The sequence below is a fragment of the Lactuca serriola genome, chromosome 5 (assembly GCF_051521515.1).
Source record: "Lactuca serriola cultivar US96UC23 chromosome 5, Lser_US96UC23_V15, whole genome shotgun sequence".
Classification (NCBI taxonomy): Eukaryota; Viridiplantae; Streptophyta; class Magnoliopsida; order Asterales; family Asteraceae; genus Lactuca; species Lactuca serriola.
In genome coordinates this window covers 342,099,153-342,124,971 of record NC_136412.1, presented here as the reverse complement: position 1 = coordinate 342,124,971, position 25,819 = coordinate 342,099,153, and the positions used below count along the sequence as shown (strand labels likewise).

Sequence of the window (25,819 nt, the reverse complement as noted above, 5' to 3'; positions counted from 1 at the left end):
TGAGGCCTACTAACGGTAAGACTGACTTTTACTTATACATATATATAATGTTAGACTTTTAATGTTATATATAGTATAGGGTGTGTTTTACACTTTTAAAATATTAGGTGGTCAAATTTAACAATTATACTTTTAATTCAATTAAATTTTAAACCAAAAACTTTATGGATTTATTAAACCTCTTTTCATTATACACCTTAATTAATTAATAAAACCATAAGGGTGTGATTTGAACTTTTTCAAAACTATAATAAGGTTTTAAAATTTAACATTCCTAATTAAACTTTTGATCAACTTTTAAATTCCAAAACTTGAGGGCAAGTTTTGAAACATTTCAAAACATTAGGGTTTAGAATTTAAATATACATCAAAATTAAACAATTAATCAAAATTTACATTTCAAAACTTGAGGGCAAGTTTTGAAACTTTTCAAAACAATTTAGTTTTAATCTTTCTTAAAAAATTTCGAATTTATGACATTTAAATTAAAAAAAATTAAATATTAAAACTCTTGATTTAATAATTATCTTGAATTAGACTATTAATTTAATTATTAAATCATAAGGGATTATCTAAATCATGAAGATAATTACCATTTATACATTTAAGATATCCTAATCCCTTAAATATCTCTATAGATTTCGAAAATAAGGATAGGATAATGCAAAATCTATAATTACCATATTTAACAATTAGAGGATAATTACAAGATATGAGATAATCCAAATCCCTAAAATTTAGGATCTTATCTTGGGGAGGAGGCTAATTTCGAAAATCAAGGGATTAAAACAAACCCTAGATTTCGAAATTTAAGGGTTTAAGGAAAGGATTTGAAGATCTTATTCAAACTCTTGCAAATTAGGGTTTGCAAACCCTAATCTCGAAAAACCTAGCCTCCTAGGGTTTATAGGATAAAATTAATTGTTTAATTGGTAATTATCCTTCGTGATTTAAATAATCCCTTATGATTTAATAATTTAAATTAATAGTTTAATTCAAGATAATTATTAAATCAAGAGTTTTAATATTTAAAATTTTAATTTAAATAGTATTAAATTTCAAAAATTTTAAAGTGAGATTAAAACCTAATTGTGTTGAAATGTTTCAAAACTTGCCCTCAAGTTTTGGAATTTAAAAGTTGATTAAAAGTTTAATTAGGAATGTTAAATTCTAAAACTCTAGTATAGTTTTGAAAAAGTTCAAATCACACCCTTATGGTTTTATTAATTAATTAAGGTGTATAATTAAAAGAAGTTTAATAAATCGATAAAAGTTTTGGTTTACAATTTAATTGAATTAAAAGTATAATTGTTAAATTTAACCACCTAATATTTTAAAAGTGTAAAATACACCATATACTATATATAACATTACAAGTCTAACATTATATGTATGAGTAAAAGTCAGCCTTACCGTTAGTAGGCCTCATTTACGAAGCTGGTCTATAAGGGGTGTTTAAGGAAATTGCCTATAAAATGGCGATTGAATGGGTATCCACTCTTACCCACCGCACTCTTGTATAGAGGTGGCAAAAATTGACACGACACGAAATCCGACACGAACCCGACATGAAATAAACGGGTTTGGGTAAGATATTTCAACCCGTTTAAATAAACGGGTTGACACGACACGACACGAAAATTAAATGGGTAAGGTCAGGGTTGAGAATTTCAACTCAAATATGACTCGAAAATGACCCGTTTATTTATATGCAAGTTTTTTGAATTATTTAAATAAACTAGAAAGATATAAAACCAAAACTATAAGTAAAAGAAAACCTTCGAATTGAATTGTTTTGTAATATTGAAATGACTTAGCCGTCTAGATCAAGACTTTATTTCAGTTTTTCTATTTTCTCCCAAACTACCCAGTCTTTTTCACCACTCTCACATCCTCATGACCTTGTCATCCGCCTCCCCAGCTCCCACTCTTTTAATTTTGTAATCTAAACTTGCCCATTTATTCTGCTCCAAACAATTAGTTTTTCATTTCCGCCTATCAAACTCCTACTCTTTCAACATGCTCAATCTTTTAACATCACATAACACAACATATTTCAAGGTATAGCCCTAACCCGAAACCCGACACGAACTCGACACGAAAATAAACAGGTTGACATGACACGACACGTTAATTAAATGGGTCGGGTTAGGGTCAAGCACTTTCAACCCGTTTAGTGTTTCGACACGACACGAACCCGACACGACACAATTGCCACCTGTACTCTTGACTAGTGGAGGGTCGTTAGCCGAACGGGTAGGATAGGACGAAACCTTCCATTATAAGTATAATGAATTATTAAAGTAACTAAATGTTTTCAAAAATTCCCAATCTTAGTTACTTAGGCAAAAGTGAATTGATGCAATTCCATGAAATTACACTTTGTGCCCTTGCAAAGACGTTAGTGGAGCGTGTGTGGTTTACCGGCGCACTAAATGGTTCTGAGCAAAGGTAGCAAAGGGTGACTCAATGTTTGTCATAGTTTGGTGGAGCGTGTGTGGTTTACCGGCACATCGAATAGGTGACTGTAACATGTGAAGGCACCATGTAAGTTCGCATGGTTATTCACACCCGCTTTGTGATCCTCGACATCCCAGTCACAAACAAGAGGGACATATCGAGATTTAAACATGCCATTGAAAGTTCAATGAATCTCAAAGGATCTAGGAGTTTTCATAGATTTAAAACTTAAATTTCTTTTTCGTTTTTCGTGGTGGAAATTAGTGAATCGTCATTCACTTACCTTCAAATATTCTGCAATTAGGGTTACGGCATCCCTCTCCCGAGTTGTAGAATATTGTGTTGGGTCCTAGCCTTAGTAACTCATTTGGGTGATTTACTAAGGACTCAATCAATCAACTAACTTGAATTCGTTTTCTCCCATTTTGTAGATGTCATAGTTCAACAACTATGGTCTTCCCAAATCCCGTGGAACAAGCATTCCACATGAAGATGATATTCCACGATTCGATCGAGGAACAAGAAATCATGCTTCAATTCCTCCACCTCCTCCAATTATTCTCCCTAACCCACAAGTTCAAAGGCTTGAAAAGTTCAAGATCACTCAAGCCCTTTTGGCAAGTAAACATAAAGAAGGAAAGTCAGTGTGTGCACACGTCCTAGGGATGAAGTCACACATTGATAGGTTAAGAATGATGGGATCCGTTGTCGGTGAGGAGATGGCTGTTGATTGGGTTCTTCAGTCACTTCCTAACTCGTATAGTGAGTTCGTAAGAGAGTACTATATGATGAACCACGGCGTGACCCTTATAGATCTCACCTATATGCTTATTGCTGCTGAATCAGCAATGGTTTGGCGCAATAGAAAAGCAAAGTTGATTGGTGAATCTGCCTTCATGGATATAGACAATGGCAACGAAAGACATGTTATGATCGAAAAGTCCAATCATAAGAGAAAGGAAATGTCTGAAGTAGTTCCATGTCCTATTCCAAGAGAGTCAATTTGCTTTTATTGCCAAGTGAAGGGGCATTGGAGACGAAGTTGCCATATTTACCTAAGAGATCTAAGAGATGGGAGAGTCAGAACGTATGGCTCTACTTTAGGTAAAATCCACTATCTAACTCCGTTAAGTTCCTATTCATTGATTCTTAATACATGCTGTGATAAGATTACATTTGAATGTTTCGCAAGACCGGTGAAAAGAAAGGAAGTTTGATGAGAGAGCAAGATGAATCTAATCACAAGAAATGGATCTTGATCGCATTGACTTGAAGATTAGATTTTGAGCTTAGATAGTTATGAAAGAGTTGTTAGAAATTTTCTTTATGAGATACATAGTTTTCAATGGATTTTTGCATTGTAAGGACAAATGTTTTCCGCTGCTTTTATAAATAAAATAAATTTTGTTTGACTTATTTATTTATTTTTTTATTTCCTTGCAATCGTTATGAAAATTGATGTTTGCATATTTCTACAACGAATGGATATGATTCTTATTTATGGTGTTTATGGAAAAGTAGAGAATTTACCAAATAGGGAGAGTTTCTCATCGCCCAAGTTTCAATTGGACAGAAATTTGGAATCATGCAACTTGGTTGCACGATGAATGAGAAATTACATATTTGGAAATTAGACTAATTCATTGACAAAGTGTCAAGTGAAGGACTTGGAGATCGAATACACAAAGTTGCGTGTTGATCAAGTCCACCATAAGAGTAACAAAGATATTCGTCAAGATTTACTAAAGGTTTAGTAAATATGATTATACTTACAAGATTAAGTGTAATTCTGAATTGATTAAAGTGTTTAGATCAATAGCAGAACGAATAAGAAGAATCAAGTGGGCAGAAAGATAAAAGGTTCTCCATTCTAAGAAGATGGGAGAGTGCCTTTTATGCTTTATGATAGGTCTTAATGATTAAGAACCATATCTCAATTAATCCTCTAAATGAGTCTTAGTATAATTGTATGTCTAAGAAGAGGAATCAAGAATTGAAGAAATGGTTAAATCAAGAAGTCAATCATACTTCGTTCAAATAACAAGTCATAAAGTTAAGATTGTGACAATGAGTGAAAAGTATTAAAGGTTTATAACATTCATCAAATGTGGAAAGTTGTGATGTCTTCAATAAGACAAAAACCAACTAGGACCAATTTATGAAGTGTTTTGATAAAAACTACACTAACTCTTGAATATTTGTCAAGAAATGGTTATTGACAAGAGAATCTTATATGTCAAGGAGTTAGTGGGAGTCTTAATGGTCTTGAAAGGTTTCAAGAACAAATCAAATAAACCTTATCGATCATCACTAGCACACGAGTTGAGGTTTACAACCTATCGTGATGACATTATTTTGTTTCTGTGCCAATCCAATCGAGTTAATTATGCATGTGAGTTCAATGAGTTCTCATTTTGAACGCATAAAAGGCAAAGCACCATAATCAATGTAATGTAAATTGATAGGTGAGCTGCTTAACTACTTGGAAGACGTGGTGGGCAGTTGTGCTACCATAAGGCAAGAAATCAAGATTAAGAAAGTTCGATCCATATAAGTTTGAATTTGTCGTAAACCTTGGTTTTAACAAATTCACATGGATAGGAACACATACACCGTTTAAATCTAAGTGTCATAAGATTTCCTCCTTCATGAAAATGATTGTGAGGAAATGCTTTCACTAAGAAAGATTTTAAGAAAATATTAATTGTAAGATTGCATTCTCGAATTCGATTATGGTTACGGTATCCCTTTCCATAATTTGAATTGTGAGGTTTGGCAATTGTTTACACACACATATAAACTATCTAAGGCAAAGGTGTATAAGTTCAAAAATCCTTGATAAAAAGTTATTAAAGCATTAAGTATTAGAAACATGGACTTAAGAAATTCAATAGGTATTGTTTTTCTGAAAGATTAAGATGTTTATGAATACATGTCGAAGCTAGTGGGAGCATAAGTGTTATGTTTATAATAATCATCATGATAGTGGGAGCATAAATGTTATGATTGTATGATTATTAAGGCACGTATTGCAAGATGGAAATATTAATTATAGAAAACAAGAGTTATACCTTGCAAAGTAGTAAGGGTTATAAAGTTGTTTTGCTATAATTAAGGGAGAGAATATTATGCTTCATTTCAAATCTAAAGGTTTAGGTTGAGAAATGTTAATAAATTTAGTCAAAGGTACATAGTGTGTTCTTAAAATTTCGATTATGATTACGGCATTCCTCTTCACAATTCAAATTTTGAGAACATAGCAAATAAAACATTATGCGTTGGGTCCCATACGCTTCGGGTATAGGATCGATTGCAAATGATTTAATGTTTGACCATTCTAAAATTTTCCAAATGTCTAGCGCATTTTGAAGGAAAAAGGACAAGAATTGGTTTTGGCTAAAATAATTAAACAACTATCAAAAGACAATCCAAAGTTCGACGAGGATTGGTCGCTTGTGAGTAGTTGGAAGCGTGGTATTGGATGGACCATATCGACATTATTATGAATAGAAAAGATTCTATTAAGAATGAGTTGTCATATGGAAAATATGGAAGCGTGTCCATATTAGGGAATTGAATATTGAAAATCTATGTCTAGATTAGAAACTCTTATGCAAAAGGATGTTCAAAGGAATGTACTTTGAGTGAGAGACATCATATCTAAGAAATTGTCTTGTAACAATATCCGATAGAAGACTTTGTAATATCATTGACAATAGTCTTTGTGACTTTGGTGCAGTGACATTACAAAAGAGATCATTGCATAAAATGTTAGAATCTAGCATATTCTATAAGTAGTAAGAATTTGATATTCTTTCACTTATGAAAAGGATTTGGAGTTGTGAAATGAGAATGATTGGAAATGTGTTCAATGTGATCTATTTCACAAAGTAAGAACCATAGGTAAACATTGTGTGCATGCTAGGAGCATGGGACAAGTGTTGTAATTCAAGTAAGAAGTTGATTACCCGAAACGACAAATAATGAGTAATCAATATGGTGATAAACCCTAATATTTCAAGTTCATACAATTGAATTTTTTCATACATATCAAGCATCAATACAATAGAAACCAGTCTAGGCTCTGATACCACTGATGGGTTTTATACAAACAATCATATTTGTACATGCAACCCTAGCATTGGATCTATGTTTTCACTATTAGATACACAACATTATGACACATAATAAAACCTTAATCTTAGCATATGGGAATCGATATTAACATACAATTAGGTTTAAGATGTTACCTTGATTGTTATGTTGCAATAACAATCCCAAATCTCCTTGTATTGACTTTGGAAGGCTTAGAGTCACAAGTGTCACTCCTCTAATGGTTCACAAACACCAAGACCAAATGGAGAAGCAAGAGAGAGAGGGAAGAGGTATAAAATTCGTTTCTAGGAACCCTAGACAAGGCATGGACGAATTCTTATGGCCTTAAGGTTATTTATATAGGTGTAGAGATTAGGTTTCATACCTTATCCTTATCTAGTTGCTTGCCCACCAAGCAACCATAAGATAAGCCTTGAAAACCCTTATCTTTTATCCTTTGGGCGATTTCAAGGATCCTTATCTTCTTGAATTCGTTCAACCCATATTTATTATAACCATTACCATATTTTGTAACTATCACATAATTACAATTCAGCCCCTCTGGTTTAATTAATTACACTTGATCACAAAATTAATTCCTAATTAATTATTGACCAATATTAATTAAACAAATATGATTACTCCCTTAATATATTATTCTTATAACATATTAATAAATCATAATAACCTTTCTCTTTATTTATTTCTCCAATCAAGTTGCTTTGGTGAAGGCAACCCAAAAGGACCATGCACCATCGGGTCAAGTACATACCAAAATAGTTATGGACTTAGACACTAATCCAACACTTGTGAGCTAAGGCCGTTTCAAGAACTTAACCTTTTAGATCTGGACATTTTTTGGGTCCCTTAAGCATAAAATGCAAACTTTATGGTGTATATGGACTCATGCATGTGTTAAGACCCTTTGTTAAGCTCTTTTGAGCTCTAGAGTCCCATTAAGCCATGCATGCACGTAAAGTTGCTAACTTTACATGACAAATCATCTTTTAGGACAAGATCTGAGAGTATGTAGTAGGGGCTGAATGGATTAAGTGCTTAGTGATGTGGGGTAGCTAACTGGGGAGTACGATGGGCGTATAAGCTGGTATGTTGCACGTACTAGCCCTAGAGTGAGTATGCTAATCGTACGAGCTGAGTACGCCCTGCTTACTCAACAGGTTGGCTTTAGATTTGGGCTTCTTGGTTTTGGGCCATGTGTGGACCTTAGGAGTTTAGGGCCTGGTTGGGCCATCAGATTTTTAGTTTAGACTCTTTTGGAGGAATGCCCACGAAGGGATTTGGGCCCAATTTGGAAAATTGGGCCATAATTGGGCTTTGGTGACCATTTTTTGAATTGGGCCTTTTTGAGTAATTGGTTTGGGCTTTGGCCTTGGGCCAAGTTAGGTAAAGGGTCAAATGGTTTTTTACGCTAGTTTGGACTCTTAGTATAAGTCGGGATCCAATCATTAATTGGATGTTATTTTATGATGAGAGCACGGGGATCTTCGAACCAACAACTAGAGATTTATTTGTGAGATTCAACAATCTGAGGTAAGTCTTCATCACCATGGTTAGCGGGTCGAAGGCACAAATGTCGACCCATGGTTTATTATGTTAGGGTGCTAGATGTATGTATGACTCTTGCATGTGTATGTGTTTGTATGCTTAGTGGGCGGGGAAAAATGGGTAATTTGTATGTTATTATTTGTTATACTTGTATGTTTATATGTTGGGCAGTGCCCGTTGTGAGAGTTAGGGCAAGGCCCGTTATACTCGGCGGACGGGGCTCATTATGCGAGTTAGGGCGAGGCCCCTAATACTCGGCAGACGGGGACCGTTATGCGAGTTAGGGCGAGGCTCGTTATACTCAGTGGGCGGGCCCATTATGTGAGTTAGGGCGGGGTCCGTTACACTCATCGGGCGGGGGCCATTATATGTTTGATATGTGTGGTATGTGGTATCTGAGGGAAACTCACTAAGCTTCGTGCTTACAGTTTTCAGTTTATGTTTCAGGTACTTCTTGTGCAGAAAGGGAAGAGCTCAGGGTGATTGCAGTGCACACACGATATTGTTTCCGCATTTCATGATAACTCTAATATTTTATGATGTTTGGATACATTTGTTCCACTTGGGATTTAGGACGATGTTTTGGGATATTTTTTTATTAATTGCAAAATGAATTTTTTACGTCTTATTTTTGGGACGTTACACATGCTATTTTACTTCAACGAGGGAGAAGACAAAGTAGAGAATTTCAGATCCTCCTTACTTTTTACTCTTCACCCACTTTGACCATCAATCCTCCTTGCTCTTTCTTTTTTTTCTCTTTTGATCTCCATTTACGAAATATACCTAATTATACATGTGATTTTGGGGCTTACTTTTTGTTGCTATTGTATCTTCAAATGTTATTGAAAGAAAATCATCTTTGAAGATGGGTTTTAACGTAGGTGTGATGGATTTTCGTTTTAGGTTTAAAAAGAGATGCGGTAAATCTGATTTTGCATTATTGGCTTTATTGGTTTTTGATTTTTTGTTTTTGGGTATTACAAAGAGATGTATATGTTTATTGAATTTGAACTCAGATCTTCATACGGTTCATCCCAAGATCTTCATATGGGTTGAGTTTGTATGATCGTATTGGAGAGAGAGAGGGTCATCTCTTTATTTATTAATTATTAAAATAGATAAATCTATATTAAATTAAAACAACGAAAGAAAAATGAAAAATAAATATATGATAGACATTACAGTCGTTTCAATTTACCGAGAGACCAAATACGCATCGAAACTATGCCAAAATAACCACCAATCCAAAAAAGTCAGAAAAAATACATACCACATGGACCATTATTGCAGTTTTGTCTGACTAATAAGAAAATATGGATATATGAATAAAATTATTATTGTATTACTAAACAAATAAGCTATAAAACATCCAATAATATATATACTTTTGTCCTATATGTCCATAATTTAAGAGGACATATGGAGATGATACATGCAATGCACATTTACAAGTCGAACAAACATTAGTAAACAAACAGATTTGTCACTTTACAACGTTGTTTCGTTGTTACATATATATTTTTTTAATAACATTATAATTAATTTTGGAAATATTGTAATTACTACATTACATGTTAGATTGCCATGTTCTATTATTCCTGGGCCACACAAATTTCCGTTAACTTATCTTATTTCAAATATATTTAATGATACTTTAAATAGCGTAGAATTAATTATTAAAATATGAGACATCACGTATGCAAGAAAAGTTCACATGCGCCAACCCTGGTATAACCTTAGATATGGCTAAACAAGGGGTTAGGCCGTTTGGTCAAATATTGACATCGTTAAATTTTGTACAATCGAAATGGATCGGGTAGACCCAAAATACCTTTTATCATTGTTTTGGTTAAATAATACGTGATATAGACAAAAAATTATCATATGCTACTTATATACTTTTGGAAATGATCAAAATTTTAGGTTTTTTTTAGCAATGAATTTTTATTTCGGAATAGGTTTGGAGTAACCAGGTATATTATAAATCCAAATGTTTTATTTGTATCGAAGTTATTTGAAGAAAAAAAAACATTTCTCATCTCTCCCATTGAATATATGATGAATATCATCATTTTTCTTTCTAGAAAATGACAACTTTTCAAGGTGAAAAAAAAATATTTCCAACTGTGGACTATGTATTCCAAATGAGTTCGTCGTCCCGGACATCGAAAGGCATGTTTTTTTTCCCTTTGTACACAATAAAATGTTATGTATGTTTTTATTAAACTTCATAACATTTACGTGTAAAAGAGTATAATGATTCTGTTTTTTAATTGAAGGAGTGTCCGGAATATACAAGGAGACCATCCATCATGCACCTTTACTCTAAAAATGTCATATTTTCAATTACTTTATGTCCAGTCTTTATATTTTTCTGACAATCTAAAACAAAATAAGATAGTCTGAAATAAGGCATTTTAAACATTTTGGTCATTTGTTCAATTTGTTAAAAAAAAAGGGCATTTAAGAAGATTATTTCATTTCTAATTGTTATTTTTATGAATATCCTTATATCGTGTTCCATAACCAAAATTTGACATGTGTGTTATTCTCTAAGCTTTTTTCATTTTGCATATTTTACTAATCGGAGATAATACACAATCTAAATCCACTACATACATAAATCTTGAAGAATAGTAAGCGAAATTAATATGAGTTGTATTTACATAATTTTTTATTAACATTCGGAGAATAGTAAACGAAATTAGCATGATTTATCTATTTTTTTTTCTTTCTATTTTCTAATAACATAACACTGTCCTTTTTAGTCATTTGAGAGATTAGCGATTAAAGTCTTAAGAATAGTTCAAATTAAAACACTAAATAAAATTAAGTTGTAAAGACGCTACTTTTATGTTATTATTCAGTTATAGGTTTTATAATTTTATGTCAATAAATATATAAATGATTATTAGTTACTGTTCACATTACAATTTATACGATCTTACACATATATGAAATTTATATAATCAAATAATAATATAAAAATAATGTCTCAACATTTTCACCTGTTTAGGATTTTATTTGAAGATATACTAAACTGTTAAACCAATTGCAAATGATCTTCTTTCTTTAGAGTTTTGGGCTTTTTTCGAGGACTGGGCCCACTTACTTACTGCGCGCGTAAGAATATCAAGATATCATATTATCCAACAACTCCCGAATTCGGGGAAAACCGAACCGCAGATATAGCCTGAAGTGGACCAATAATCAGCAAGAATATATTTAAAAAATAAAAACAAAAAACTGATATAAAAAATGAGTGGAAGATGAGCAACGCAATCGACAATAACAAGAAATTTTATTGTAATGCAATTAGAATTGCTCCGTGAGTCAGTAAAGTAAGTAAATTGCTTTCCATTTTGTTCGTTATCTATATATAGAAGAGGAGATCAGTAAGCATCAGTGAAGGGGTTTGAAGATCAGTATACACAGAAAAATCAAGAAGATAATGGAGGAAATTGGGTTTTTGGGAATGGGAATAATGGGGAAAGCTATGGCCATGAACTTGCTTCGCAATGGATTTAAGGTCACTGTTTGGAATCGCACGCTTTCCAAGGTACCCTTTTTCTTTATATAGACATATATATATATATATATATATATATATATATATATATGTATGTATATACACGTGGTGTTTTTGTGTTAGGTTCTTGATAGTTGATTTATATTTGATTATTAGATGATTTAGATGATCGACGATTTGATATTAGATTCTAGTGGTTTAGGGGTTTTGGCAATTTGAGATGGATATTCGGTGGATCCGAGTCTAGTTTAATATCATATTCATCTGATAGAATCCATTATTGATTTTGGTTTGAATATTCTAATCTGATAGTTAATATCCATCCGAGTCTAGTTGTTTCTAGTCTTTCAGGCGCAAGAATCATTGATTGATTGAAATGATTCTTGTTGAGCTTGAAGTTGCAGTGTTTTGATGCACGTTTATTGCAACTTCAAGAATCAGAGCTAGAATCACTTGATGCTATTTTTGAAGATTAATGTTTTTATACAATCAAAAGTAGATTTTAAGTCAATTCTTCAAAAATCAAAATATTTCTTGTTTTTGTGCAGTGTGATGAGCTAAAAGAGCATGGTGCTTCTGTAGGGGAAAGTCCTGCAGCAGTTGTAAAGAAGTGCAAATACACAATTGGAATGCTATCTGATCCTCCTGCAGCTCTTTCTGTTAGTAGAAACTTTCATCAATCAATGTTTAATATATTTCATTTTCTCATATATAATACAAGAACACTCAAAATGTGATTATGCTTCTCATTTTCTCAAACATTATAAAATGCTGTAATTTTTCTATTTAGGTGGTGTTTGATAAAGGCGGTATTCTTGAGGAAATTAGCAGTGGAAAAGGTTACATTGACATGTCAACAGTTGATGCTGAAACTTCTTCTAAAATCAGCCAGGTTTAAGTTGCACTTTTTGTTCTATAATCATCGCTTTAATAGTGTAGTTAAAAAAAATACAGAAAAACACATGTAGTTTCACCATTTTATTGATCTATCCACTTAACTATATTTTGTAGTAATTAAATCAAACCATTATACTTTTTTCACTGTTTAAAAAAACCATTTTTCATGGTTTCCCTGTTTTGAAAAAGGGCAAAATACAGAAAAACACAACATGCCTTCACCAAGTTATCGATTCAGTCACCGAACTATTATTTTATTTATGTGGCAAATTCGATAAAAAGTAATAGTTCAGTGGCAAAATCGATATAATATTAAACGTAATGTTTTTATTTTTATTTTTTGAAGGCTGTAATAGCGAAAGGTGGTTCTTTTCTTGAAGCTCCAGTGTCTGGAAGCAAAAAACCTGCTGAAGATGGACAATTGGTCATCCTTGCTGCTGGTGAAAAGGTAAAATTTGAATGCTATTCTTTTATTAGATGATTTAACATTTTCATTTTGTGTTGTACCCTTTGAAAATAAGTAAATGTATATTTGAGCTGTTGATGTGGATAATGGATATGTAGGGATTGTATGAGAAAATTGTTCCTGCTTTTGATGTATTGGGGAAGAAGTCGTTTTTCTTGGGAGAGGTTGGAAATGGAGCAAAGATGAAACTTGTAGTTAATATGATCATGGGAAGGTAATAAATGAGAAGGCAAATTTAGAGAAAGTTAGGTATTAATGAATGCATTAAGTAAAAAAAGAAACTCCATGTAGAACTTCTAATGGTGATTGGTGTTGTGTAGTATGATGAATGCTTTCTCAGAGGGACTTGTTCTTGCTGACAAAAGTGGACTTAGCCCTAAAACTCTTCTAGATGTATTGGTAAGAACCATTGTTAAACAATCTTTAACTTTCAAGAACCATAATCAGCCATTTTTTTTTTGCAGGATCTTGGTGCAATTGCTAATCCAATGTTCAAAATGAAAGGACCTTCAATGATCGAAAACAGTTACAGCCCTGCATTTCCATTGAAACATCAACAGAAGGACATGAGGTTGGCTCTTGCTCTTGGTGATGAGAATGCAGTATCAATGCCCGTGGCAGCTGCCGCCAATGAGGTAATATATCTCATGCTCATAATACCAACCTACTTATGAGATATTTAATGTAAAATTAAAATAAAAAATACAGGCATTCAAGAAGGCTAGAAGCACTGGTTTAGGAGATCTTGATTTTTCAGCTGTTTATGAGATTTTCAAGGTTACCCAACCCTCGCCATGATGAGATATCATGATTCAAGAAAATGTTGTAGGAAGGATATGATTCAAATCGACCATTCTTCCTTCCGTTAATTCTGAGAGAACACCCGTACTCTGTATTGTTTTGCTTTGGATCTATTAAATTTAAAACAAGTTATGGATACTTACTTCATTATCTATAGATTAAAACGAAGCTAAAATATATCGTCTTAAATCAAGTTTGTGGTTTGGATGAGTGTTTTCTACATGGGTGGTATTTGATTATCGTGATTTCAAAAGTCAACTAGAATAGTTTTAGGTTAAAGAAGAACTCGTAACTTGAAAACCATTTCAAAAAAAATTTCATGGGTATTTCTTTTTTTTTTTTGGATAGTTTATTATACGCAATGAAAACCATATTACTAGTTTAATATTGCGTTGCAAATTACTAGTTTCAAGTTTCATATCAAACTCAAATAAGACTTATTTATTGTAGTTCTTATAGTGTTTTCGAGCTTTTCAATCAAATCAAGTTTCTATTGTTGAGCTAATTAACCAAGCTACTCTTGCATCCTTTTACTCAAGCTTCAACTCGTTTTGACTCATTTGCAGCCATAAACTGAGCTCACCATCTTGGCACCTCTAATATAATCAATCACTTTTCAAGAACAAATATAAAAGCTCACCTCAAACACAAGCATGCCTCTTTTTTTTTTTAAATAAAGTTACACTTGGAGTGCTAAATTTAAAATTTAAAGATAACACAGTTATAGAACATAGTGTTTTCTACCAACTGCTAGCTACCTATGATCACTCTTCATCAATATTGTGATCATTTTAACAAACTTAAAAAGCCAACATTCATCAAGGCTTCATACATGTGACTGGTGTTTTACTTCTTAGACTTTGATGATTTGAATACATTTTCCTTGTAGAATTTCAGCTCCGCTATGCTTTCTTTTATGTCATCCATGGCTCTATGCCTGTTCTCCTTCTTTGGAGCTTTCTTGTTATCTGTGAACCAATAAAATACTTTTTACAGATATTAAAGTTGGTCTTCCAATATTTAAAATCTTTTTAAAGCTTAAATCCATACATATTTCAATAACAGATAAAAATATCACCTCTTGGGAACCAACGGAGACATAAAGCCTTAATGCTGCTAACATCAACAACTACATGAGAGAAAAGACTAGCCAAATCAGGCATGTACTTCTGCAAAAAGAAAATAAAACTTTAAAAAGTCTGTATCATAGCAGAAAAGGTTACAATAAAAAATTTGTTTCTTTCTTAATCATTTTATGTTGCAAAAGTGGAGCAATTAATTCATGAATTAGACCAGAGAACTCAAGTTTTGGTTTTTCTTTTACCTTCAAGAAAAGGAAATCGACATAAATTGAATTTCCTGCAAGCAGAGGAGTATATGTGCCCACATGTTTCTTGACAAAATCTACAACCTACACAGCATATCAAGTGTTTATTAATCATTAAACAAAACAAAAAATGGTTATATTTTTTGTTACCAAAAGGCTCATATATAGTTATACATCATCAAGAAATGTGGAACATACTAACTAATTCCTGGCAGAAAAAAGGAAATGAAAATAATGCCGATTTATAATTTACACGATTCCCTCTGTTATGTAAATAATAGTTGTTCTCTATGATAATAGATTTCATAAAAAGTAACTAAGGACAAGAGTTAGATTACCTGCTGTTCAGCTTCTTTTTCACTGATGGAACTTTGGATCACCCTTTCAGTCAAACCTATAAACAACCATGACATGTTTAGGGTTTTGTTACACAAGACTTGAAGAGCATTGTAGGGCTATGTTAGATGATAAGGATGGGAAGGGTAATCACGTCTTTTGCAATGTATTATATCCTTCATTTTAGATAGTTGGCTATGAGCTAAAAGGTACTTACCACTTGCAGCATGATGATCTTGACACCATTCACCCATCTTTTCAAGACACTCTTTTGTTTGATGTATAACCAAGTCAGGACCCTGAGCATAAAAATAAATCATTTTCAGTTCCTGTGGAAACTAATAATATATTGTCTGTTAAAATAATAAAGTACACAAACTAAGCAAGAAAATAACAAAAAGTTAGTAACAAGATTATCATGATAAAAGCCACCAACCAAGAGTGTATCAATAATCAGAAACTCCCAACTTACCTCTACAGATTTTGTCAACTTCCCATCTGTGATCACACAAGCAATCTCCAGTATTCTATCTACTTCAATATTCAATCCTACACATACACCAACTTACTTGAATGAATATTGGGTAATCAAAAAAGGACACTTTTTTCAATTATGTAAATTAAAAAACTCAAAGCTGAATAACCGAAACCTACCTGTCATTTCCAAGTCAATCCACACAAGAGGCAACCTATATTCTCCTTCTAACATGTCTAGGGTTTGACGAGTGCCTTTATCATTCTTAATTAGGGTTGCATCTTGAAGACTATCAGTTTCTTTATCATGGTTACCTGCATCAGTTCAGTACCCAATAACATGTAGAAATAAGTAACAATATTTTTGGCATTTTATCTTACTAAATTCAAACAAAACTATTAATGAATTATAAGGTGATGTTTCTTAGGGTAACAGCTGAAACATATACCATTGGCTTTCTTTTTATTATCAGTAGCATTGGTTGTCTCTTCCCTATCATCCTCAACATCCAGTTCTAGCAGAGAAAAGGCATTTGAGAGTGTGCTCATATTTACTTTAATATCCTTTGTGATTCTTCAACCATTAAGATCCTGTGACAAAAAAAAAACTGAGTGAAGATATGAACTTTTCACTGAGAAGTAAGAACGGATGTATATAGGTTATGCTACTCACTGTCTAACAGTCAAAACTTGTCATACTAGAGTCAATTGATGAAAAAAACAATGATATATATAGCAATAATTACAAATTCAAGTGATTACAAGGTTTACTTTACATACATATGATTCGCAATTGTTTAATTTTCAATACCAAATAGTTGCAAATCAGTTTTTCTATGAATCTTGAATTCTTTTTTTTTTTAATAATTATTCCACTAAACTATTGGCGCCCATTGTTGGAATCCCCCTTCTATGCCCAAAAATTAACTCGATCCTACAATCAAAACATTCATTTTTTTACACAACCAATAAAACCCCCAAACCCTACTCCTGTAGTGCTTGAAACGACAATAATAAATACAATGACTATTGACTATGGAATTGACAAACGGTGGTTTCATGTAATTGCTAAGGTTTAGATTATGTGTTTCGGAAACAAAATTCAAGAAAATATTAGCACTTTTACTTAATTTCGTAACGTGATTACCGAATGACTTCAGTGAAAACGAAAAGGGGATGGGTAGATTGGGTAGTTATACAAAAACGTCTATGCAATTCTACCGATTTATAGAGAAATAAAAGAGGTACCTTCACTGAGAGAGCAGTTGGAGGGAAACTAGGTTGAAGATGATCGTTTTGGAGTTCCAGATTCCAATAAGTTTCTGAATATATAATAGTCAATTCTCTTTCAAATGTTCTGTTGCTGCATAAGTGCATATAAAATGCGTATGGGCCGATTTAAGTGGGCTTCGAGCTTGTTTGACGTTTTGACTTTATCCAATTCAAATTCCATTTCCAATCCATCCGCCATTCATTACTTTATCCAAATCTGGTTCTAGGCATAACCGCCTAAATTAGCCCTATTTTACAAAGGGTAAATATTAATGTGACCCAACCATATTTCTAGTTATGGTTTAAATGATACCTATTGTTTTTATTTTTGCACTTGAGAGGAACCAAGACTTAGAAAATAGTTTTTAAAGTCATTTTGTTCAAAGTGAAAGGGTTGAGCCGGTTAACATTATCCTACTCAGCATATTAGGTACACACGTCATCGAAATTAATCCACCTAAGCTGCCATGTAACCTGCTCGTTTACTGAGTTTGCCCTACAAGACACATTATATAAAAACCCTCACTGTCTTCTTCCCCTTTTTGTCGTATTTTTTGTCTGCAAAATCACGTTGGCATGGCGGTTTACATGAAGATCGATCTTCACTTTGCTGAGTCTTTTACAAGGTACCCCAAAATTAGTTATATGGATGGAGCAAAACAAAGGTTCGAAGATGTTGATTTTGCTGGAATGGACAGTAACGAGTTTGTTAACTTCGTACAAAGATTTGCAAATGAAATGTGTGTAAATGTTTTTTATTGCATGCCTGGAAAAGACTTCCCTGATGGATTGAGGATCTTGGCTAGTGAAATAGACTACCAGGACTTCATCGAAGCTGGGTATGCTGTTGGTTGTGTCGTGGATGTATACATGGATCATCTAGGTGTGATGTCCAACATTGGATTATTGATGAGCAAGTTGATGAGAGCGTTGTGGAAGACAATCATTATGATGGATTTGTGCAAAATGGCCCGGATGAACTGCAAGGTAATGTACACGATGACTTTGAACACGTAGATTGCAACCCAATGAATAAGACCATTAACGATGAGTTTTTGGGCGAGCTATGCCCAAAAGTGCAGTCAACTCCAAATAGTCCACCTCATGAGGATCCATATCTTAAAATAGATGAAAATGAGGTAAATATTGAAGAGGTTACTAACAATGAAAATGTGCATTGGAAAAAACAAAAACTTGTGTTATGAATGCGATTTCATAGTCCAAAACAGTTAAATCTTATGTTATGTAATTATGTTGTTGCTAATGGGTATCAGTTGTGCTACAAAAAAAAATGACAGTAGAAGACTATTAGTTAAATGTTGTTCTGTGCAGTGTAAGTTTAGGCTATGGGCTTCATGGATGAGTGAAGAAAACTCTTTCCAGATTAAGTCCCTTATAGATGAGCATAATTGTGCTAGAAATTTTAAACTTGGATCAATTGTTAGCTATGCTTGGATTGGTAGCCATTTTACAACTGAGTTCTTACAAAAACAGAAAATAAGTGTTAGGACAGGCTTTTGGTATAGATGTAAGTATGGGTCAGTGCAGGAGAGCAAAAAAGCATGATATTGAGCTAATTGAAGGCACATTGGTTGAGCACTATTCAAAGCTTTGGTCATATGGTGAGGAGATAAGAAGATCAAACCCAGGATCAACTGTGAAAATTGATGTCAATACTATGCCTGATGGGAAAAATTATTTTAGTAAGTTTTATGTATGTTTTGAGGGACTAAAGCAAGGGTGGAGGGGCAATTGTAGAAGAGTAATTAACCTAGATGGATGTTTCCTTAAGGGGCTATGTACTGGAGAGTTAATAACTGCTATTGGAAGGGATGTTAATAATCATATATTTCTAATTGCATGGGCAGTTGTGTGTGTTGAAAACAAAGAGAATTGGAAATGGTTTTTGGAAAATTTAAAAGATGACTTAGGAATGGACAATGGTTTTGGAATTGCATTGATGTCAGATCAGCATCAGGTATGTTTCTTAGTTGTATTTTATTTATTAATGAAAGTTGCCTATACTATTTTACAAATTAAATTGTTAATGTGAAGGGACTATTGGAAGCTGTGAAGGAGATTTTGCCTACTGTTGAACACGGACAGTGTGCAAGGCATGTTGTTGCCAACTTTAGGAAAAGATTCCCTGGAGTGATGTATGAGAAGATGTTTTGGAAGGCATGCAAGGCATCTACTGAGCCTTTACACAATGCAACAATGAAGGAAATACAACTTCTCAATCCTCCAGCCTTTGAGTATCTAACAGAAAATAACCCACAATCATGGTGTAGAGCTTTTTTTCAGGAGGGCAAGATGTGTGATGTTGTAGAGAATGGGTTGTCGGAGAGCTTTAACAATGTTATAAGAGATGCAAGGAAGAAACCAATCATCATAATGCTTGAAGAGATTAGATTGTATGTTATGGAAAGGCATTTTCATTTGAGCATGAAAGGCAGTTCATGGCCAGATTTTGAAACATGTCTATCAATTACATCCTTGTTAAATCAATTGAAAAAAGTTCAAAGGTAAACTTAGTTTGTGTTTGTTAACATCATAGATAATACTAAACTTAGACTAACTTTTAGACAATGTTATTAGATATTGGCAGGTTTTACCAACTAGTTTGAACCAATTTGAGACAAGAAACTTAGCAGAGTCTTATATCGTTGACTTAGACAATAAGACATGCTCTTGTAGAGTTTGGCAACTAAATGGGTATGGGTGTGTGCACTCAGTTGCAACTATTAGTTACCTAAACAGAGATGTCGGAAGTTTATGTGGATCCCATGTTCTTTGGAGCTTTTTATAGAAATGCTTACAAGTATCCACTGAGAGGGATGAATGGCAGCAATATGTGGCCAAGTACCAATTTCATACCACCACTACCACCTTTGAAAAGGAAAATGTCAGGCAGGCCTAAAGTCAATAGAAGGAAGGACCCAGGAGAAAAGACTACTAGACACACCGTGTCAAAGGTGGGAAGAAAATTCCATGTAGTGTGTGTAAACAAGTTGGTCACAACAAGGCTACATGTCCTAAAGTTGAGAAGCCCAAAAAACTCAAGGTGAAGAGAAAGATATCAACTACTAAAGGTGGTAATGAAGCGGAAGGAAGTGGTTCAAAACAATTGTTGGACGTAAACAGAAGCAATCTGAAGGTGGTAATGAAGAGGAAGGAAGTGGTTCAAAAACAACAGTTGCACGTAAACGGAAGTAATCAGAGAGGATTATAAAGAAAAAATTGGCAAAAAGGGTTGAATGGAAAAATGGAGAAGGAAACTCTGGTGATAATCCAATGAATATTGAGTAGACATAATTGTTATTTGGTAGTGTGTTAAGACTAGGTTGGTTGTTTGATGTGTTATTTAAGTTTGTTTCGTAGTAGTATTATTGTGGTATGTGTTTGTTGAATGTTTTTTTATGTACACTAGTAACACAAACAAAATGATGACACACAATAGCAGGGCACTTTCATTTATTTAATAGGAAAGGGATTACAAATCCATTACATAACCATTACAAATACATTGGTAAACATGAAAGGAAACCATATTAGAAATAACCATAACTTCATCTTAATAGGAAAGGAAACCATAGTTAATACGAAAGGGATTACAAACCCATTACATATCCATTACAACTTGTAGACTAATACCACAAAAAAACAGCCCAACTTATAAATAACCATAACTTCATCTTTCTAACATCATATTGAAGCTTCTTATTTGCCCAAACCAAATTTGTAACCAAAGTTGTGTCACCAGTCGTGTTCGTACTCTCCACTTCATCTGCCCAACATATGAAGCCATCACGAGGCCCCTACAATGGAAGTTATTATTTGTTATAGATTAAGTTACCAAACCCAGAAACAAATTATCAAAATCTAGGTCAACAGTTAACATGCAATTTACATTTACCTTTTTGGGGCAAGCATAAAAGAGTCGGCCAGGGTTGTATTTAGTAGTTGACATTCATAATATTGCTTCACATCCACACGAGCATTGAACTGATTTCATCGAACCCTTCATTTTAGTGAGGTCACTTGAACGGTAAGAAGAATATGAGAGCAAAAGAAAGCTTATTAAGCCCACATATGTGTCTGAAACATGAGTATATGTAAGGGTAAATTATGAAAGGACGAAATTACCCTCTTTCACACTAATTAACTGTAATTTCCATTAACTACTATTTTTCCATTAAATAAACCCGGTTACAAAGTTACTTTATACAAAATTGTCTGTGCTTAAGCAGGTCTTCAATCACCTTCGCCAAAACAAACACATAAACCCTAATACACAACATTATACTACCAAAAGAAGACACATCTATACCTAATCAACACAAACACTACGAACCACCAACATAAACACCAACAAATCAGGGGTTCACGATACAAAAAAACTTCTCCACCATAAAACCAAAAGTCACAATCACAAGTCCAATCACCAATACAGTCAACGAAGTCACCTTTTTCTCCATGCGCTCAATCCGACGATGCAATGCGAGTGACTCAACCCTGCTTAACACCAAATCTCGACCCATTTTTTCTTTCAAACGGGTGACTTCCATTTTCTGCTCTGCAATTTCTGCTCCACAATCACAATAAATAATATGCAAATCGCCAAAGTTGAGACGGTCTCGTGAATTTATAGATATTGAATTCGGTGAAAGTGGTGGTGGGGTTGCCATCGTGACTTACGTGAAAGCGAAGTATCGAGGTTACGTCGGATTGTCGGTAACCTTTAGTAGAAAAAGGGTATTGAAGATTTAGGGTTTCATCGAATAAGCCATTGCTTTTATGGACTGATGGGTCCACAGTGACCCTTAGGCCCCAAGCAAGGAACCGGTCACAACTCAGTGACACGTACACGAGTTAACTTGGACTCAACTCACTTGCTGACTATGCTTATTACGTGTATGGTTTACCTGTTAAAACAGGTAACTGGACCAATTTAGTCGGTAAAGTAAAACTTGGTTCCTCTCAAGTGCGAAAAAAAACAATAGGGACCATACAAACCATAACTAGAAAGATGATTGGGTCACAGTGACATTTACCTTTTTACAAATGTCCACAAATCGAGTGTTTGAGACCGAAATTGGAAATTCTACATTGGAGAATTGATTTGAATATGGGCATATATGATATGGTTTGTTCGTATTTTATACAATCATCAAGGGCGATTTTCATTAGGTATCTGAGGTTGCACCGACAACATCTGTTTTTTCTATACGTAGTGAAAAAAATTTGATTTGTTTTCTACTATAAAATGTGTCACCAGCAACACCTACTACAGAATCTTGCGTCCGCCCCTGATCATCATCCCACTACAGCTTCTAAGGCGGGTGGGTGTGATTGTGGTAGGAACCACGATTAACATCAAATCATGTCTTCCTTATACGCTTGATGATCGGCTGCAAATCACGTCTTCCTTGATCAATCCAATAATCGGCTGCTTATCACAAAAAAGAATCAAATAAATCGAATTCAAAGAAAGAAAATAACGATTTAAAAAAAATCTCCATTAAAAAAAACGATTTTAGAGAAATCAATTTCAAAAAAAAATCTACTAATTTCGAATTTCACCATTAACGAGTTCATTCAAATTCGAATTCAATTCAACGAGTTCTCAGAAATCACAACTCATAACAAATTGGGTTTGATCATATCTTTAAAAACTACAAATCGCAGCATCCCTGTTTTTTCATTCCAGAACACTTCCAAGTAAGTTATTGATCTCGTGTTTTATGACCTATGTTATGTGTATATGATTACTAAATATCAGTAATATGAACTAATTGTGAAGTTTCAAAGTTCGGATTTTTTATTATCAATTGGAATCGGTTGTAATTTATTTTAATGAATGATTTTTTAAAAAAGAATTTTTTGAACTTTGGATGAACTCTTTTACACCAGCATTAAATGTGACGAAAATGTATTACTCTCCCAATGTGTTTAACTTTTGTAGTTCTTTATTCTCAGTTCTCATTTGTATTTAAAATTGAAATGTGGCTCCCATTATGTGATTTAAACGAAACTATGATGCTACAAAAACTACAAATCTCCAGTGTTTTGGTTAAGAATACTTCCAAGTAGTTTTTTCTAAAACCGACATTGATATGATTATTAAAGTTTTTCAGAATTTAATATTCGAGATTATTGTTTACAGTGTTCTTTATTACCTAATGAATCTTTTTTTGTTCATGGATTTTAAAAGTGACATTGTTGTTTTTAGACATTGTCATTGGTTGCTATTGTGTTTTTTATGTATAATGTTTCCATTATATTCAATACAAAACAATTTTGTGTTAATCTTTTATTTGGAAATATGCAACGTTGTCTACCGCAGGCGATAATGAGTGAAGTCGGAGCAAGTAATCAAGCTATAGAACCATATATAACCGAAGATATTGACACAAATGATTACGTGGAAGCAACATATGAACGTGAAAAAACAAAATTATGAGGGTATTTTGTGAAAAAACAAAATTGTGAGAGTATTTTATGAAAAAAAAACAAAATTATGAGGGTATTCTGTGAAAAAACAGAATCATGAGCATATTCAATGAAAAAAACGGAAGTAGGATCATATTTTATGAAAAAACGAAATTATGAGGGTAATTTGTGAAAAAAAAACGGAAGTGTGATGGTATTCTGTGAAAAAACAAAATTATGAGGGTATCCTGTGAAAAAACGGAAGTACGATCATATTTTGTGAAAAAACAAATATGATGGTATTTTGTGAAAAAAACGGAAGTGTGATGGTATTCTGTGAAAAAACATAATTATGAGTGTATTTTATGAAAAAAAAACGGAAGTACGATCATATTTTGTGTAAAAACAAAATTATGAGGGTATCTCGTGAAAAAACGAAAGTATGATGGTATTTTGTGAAAAAACAAAATTATGAGGGTGTTTTGTGAAAAAAAAACGGAAGTACGATCATATTTTGTGAAAAAACGAAATTATGATGGTATTTTGTGGAAAAAAACGGAAATACGATGGTATTTTTTGAAAAAAAATAGAACTGTGAGGGTATTTTATGAAAAAGACGAAAATATGATGGTATTTTGTGAAAAAAACGAAAGTAGGAGTATATTTTGTGAAAAAATTAAGGTATAGTGCTATTTTGGGTTAAAAATGAAACTTTTTTACGATGTCGAGTTAAAAATGAAAGTATGCTATCATTAATTTTTGGTTCAAAACAAAACTTTTTTACAATTTTGGGTTAAAAATGAAAGTATGTTGTCATTTTGGATTCAAAACGAAACTTTTCTGCAATTTTGGGTTAAAGATGAAAGTAGGCTGCCATTTTGGTTAGCGTTGCGTTAATCTACACATAAGTATAATGATTTTTAACATTGTTGGACGATTTTGCCCCTGTCCCAAAGATGGTAATCCTCAACAACTTAAGGATACGGAATTTCAAGTCACATTAAACAATACGACCAAAAGTGGGTTTCTATTTCGACTTACACCAAAAAATAATACTTTTGTTCTATACATTTTCTATCAACATATACATGGTCTATTCACTATACAACAACCCAACAATTTTCTAGAGTTCCTAAAATTCTTCCAATTCTTAAAGTATTCCCACCAATTCTCCAGCAAAATATCTCAATAGCACCTGGATGAGCTATCCGACATCAAAAGTATACCATGTTCCTGAATTATTTTACCCAACTTCAAATGTTGTAACCATAGTTTGACCATAATACCCTTACACTTTAAAATAAAAGTTATTGATGTGAATGAGACCTTTAAAAATCATGACTTGATCGAAATGTCAAATATATGGTTTTTAAGATTTATTAATTAAATAGAAAAAATGATTTATACTGTTGAAAGTTGAAACCCATCATATGTTTATTACCTGCTTGCATACAGGTTCTTTAAGCTTATGAACATCAGGTTGCTGTTGTTTCCTATAAGCCTGTAACAAAAGGAAAGAAATTAGGAACAATCTTTAATTTTATTATGATCATATCATAATATAAAAAAATCTTAGTTATGTACCTTATAGTTCTTACAACAATCATGAAATCTCAACATTATATCACTTGCACAACTTTCACTAAAAAATGCAAAAGCTCGATGCTTTCCTACTCCAAGTTCTCCTCTCCCACTAAACATGCACATTCCAAATGAAACAGCACTAGCCGAAGCTCTGGGAATCTGAATCATATATACATAACACATATAAAAGTATTATAATTAATAAGATATGGTAAAAAGAAAACCATATTCAAGCTTTAGGTTAAGGAATGTAAACCTGGGATGCTCTAATCTGATATACATCATGGAGATATTCATCACTAAACTGTTCTTGAAACCGTTCCCTGATTCTAATTCCAAGATTATACATTTCTTATTCTCCTTGACTTATAAGTTCTCCACCTTTGGTTTCCCCTTCCATGGAGACTTCCAATCCCACACCTAGGAAGGAAATTTTTCCAAAGATACCCCTCTTTCTTTTGCATATTTCAAAAGATATTTCAGTTGAGCTGACAAACGAAAGGGAAATTCATGAGAAAAACAGTGTGCATCATTGAGTAGTCTCTGTTAGGCATTTTGTCGTACACCTATAATGCAT

At 33.2% G+C, this 25,819-nt stretch overlaps 3 protein-coding genes across 4 annotated transcripts; 2 read left to right on the top strand and 1 right to left on the bottom strand.

Annotated features, from left to right (window-relative positions):
* The first annotated feature begins 11,360 nt into the window (after positions 1–11,360).
* On the top strand, positions 11,361–14,006 carry GLYR1 (glyoxylate reductase 1). The gene is made up of 8 exons (XM_079003722.1): positions 11,361–11,683; positions 12,202–12,312; positions 12,444–12,545; positions 12,897–12,998; positions 13,115–13,230; positions 13,337–13,415; positions 13,481–13,651; positions 13,725–14,006. Exons 1-8 carry the CDS (start codon positions 11,576–11,578, stop codon positions 13,812–13,814), a joined length of 879 nt encoding a protein of 292 aa, XP_078859848.1. The 5' UTR covers positions 11,361–11,575; the 3' UTR covers positions 13,815–14,006.
* Positions 14,007–14,446: 440 nt separating this feature from the next.
* On the bottom strand, positions 14,447–17,312 carry LOC145055410 (oligoribonuclease-like). Of its 2 annotated transcripts, none has more exons than XM_079003720.1 (9): positions 17,203–17,312; positions 16,404–16,545; positions 16,135–16,269; positions 15,953–16,029; positions 15,698–15,779; positions 15,483–15,538; positions 15,142–15,228; positions 14,896–14,986; positions 14,447–14,803 (listed from the first exon to the last, which is right to left on the bottom strand). In XM_079003720.1, exons 2-9 carry the CDS (start codon positions 16,501–16,503, stop codon positions 14,664–14,666), a joined length of 768 nt encoding a protein of 255 aa, XP_078859846.1. In that variant the 5' UTR covers positions 16,504–16,545; positions 17,203–17,312; the 3' UTR covers positions 14,447–14,663. The 2 variants fall into 2 exon arrangements, with proteins under 2 accessions (XP_078859846.1, XP_078859847.1); XM_079003721.1 differs by having other exon boundaries at positions 14,447–14,785.
* A 1,448-nt stretch (positions 17,313–18,760) lies between these two features.
* LOC145051056 (uncharacterized) lies at positions 18,761–19,755 on the top strand. The gene is made up of 2 exons (XM_078999203.1): positions 18,761–19,204; positions 19,282–19,755. Exons 1-2 carry the CDS (start codon positions 18,761–18,763, stop codon positions 19,753–19,755), a joined length of 918 nt encoding a protein of 305 aa, XP_078855329.1.
* Positions 19,756–25,819: the final 6,064 nt, after the last annotated feature.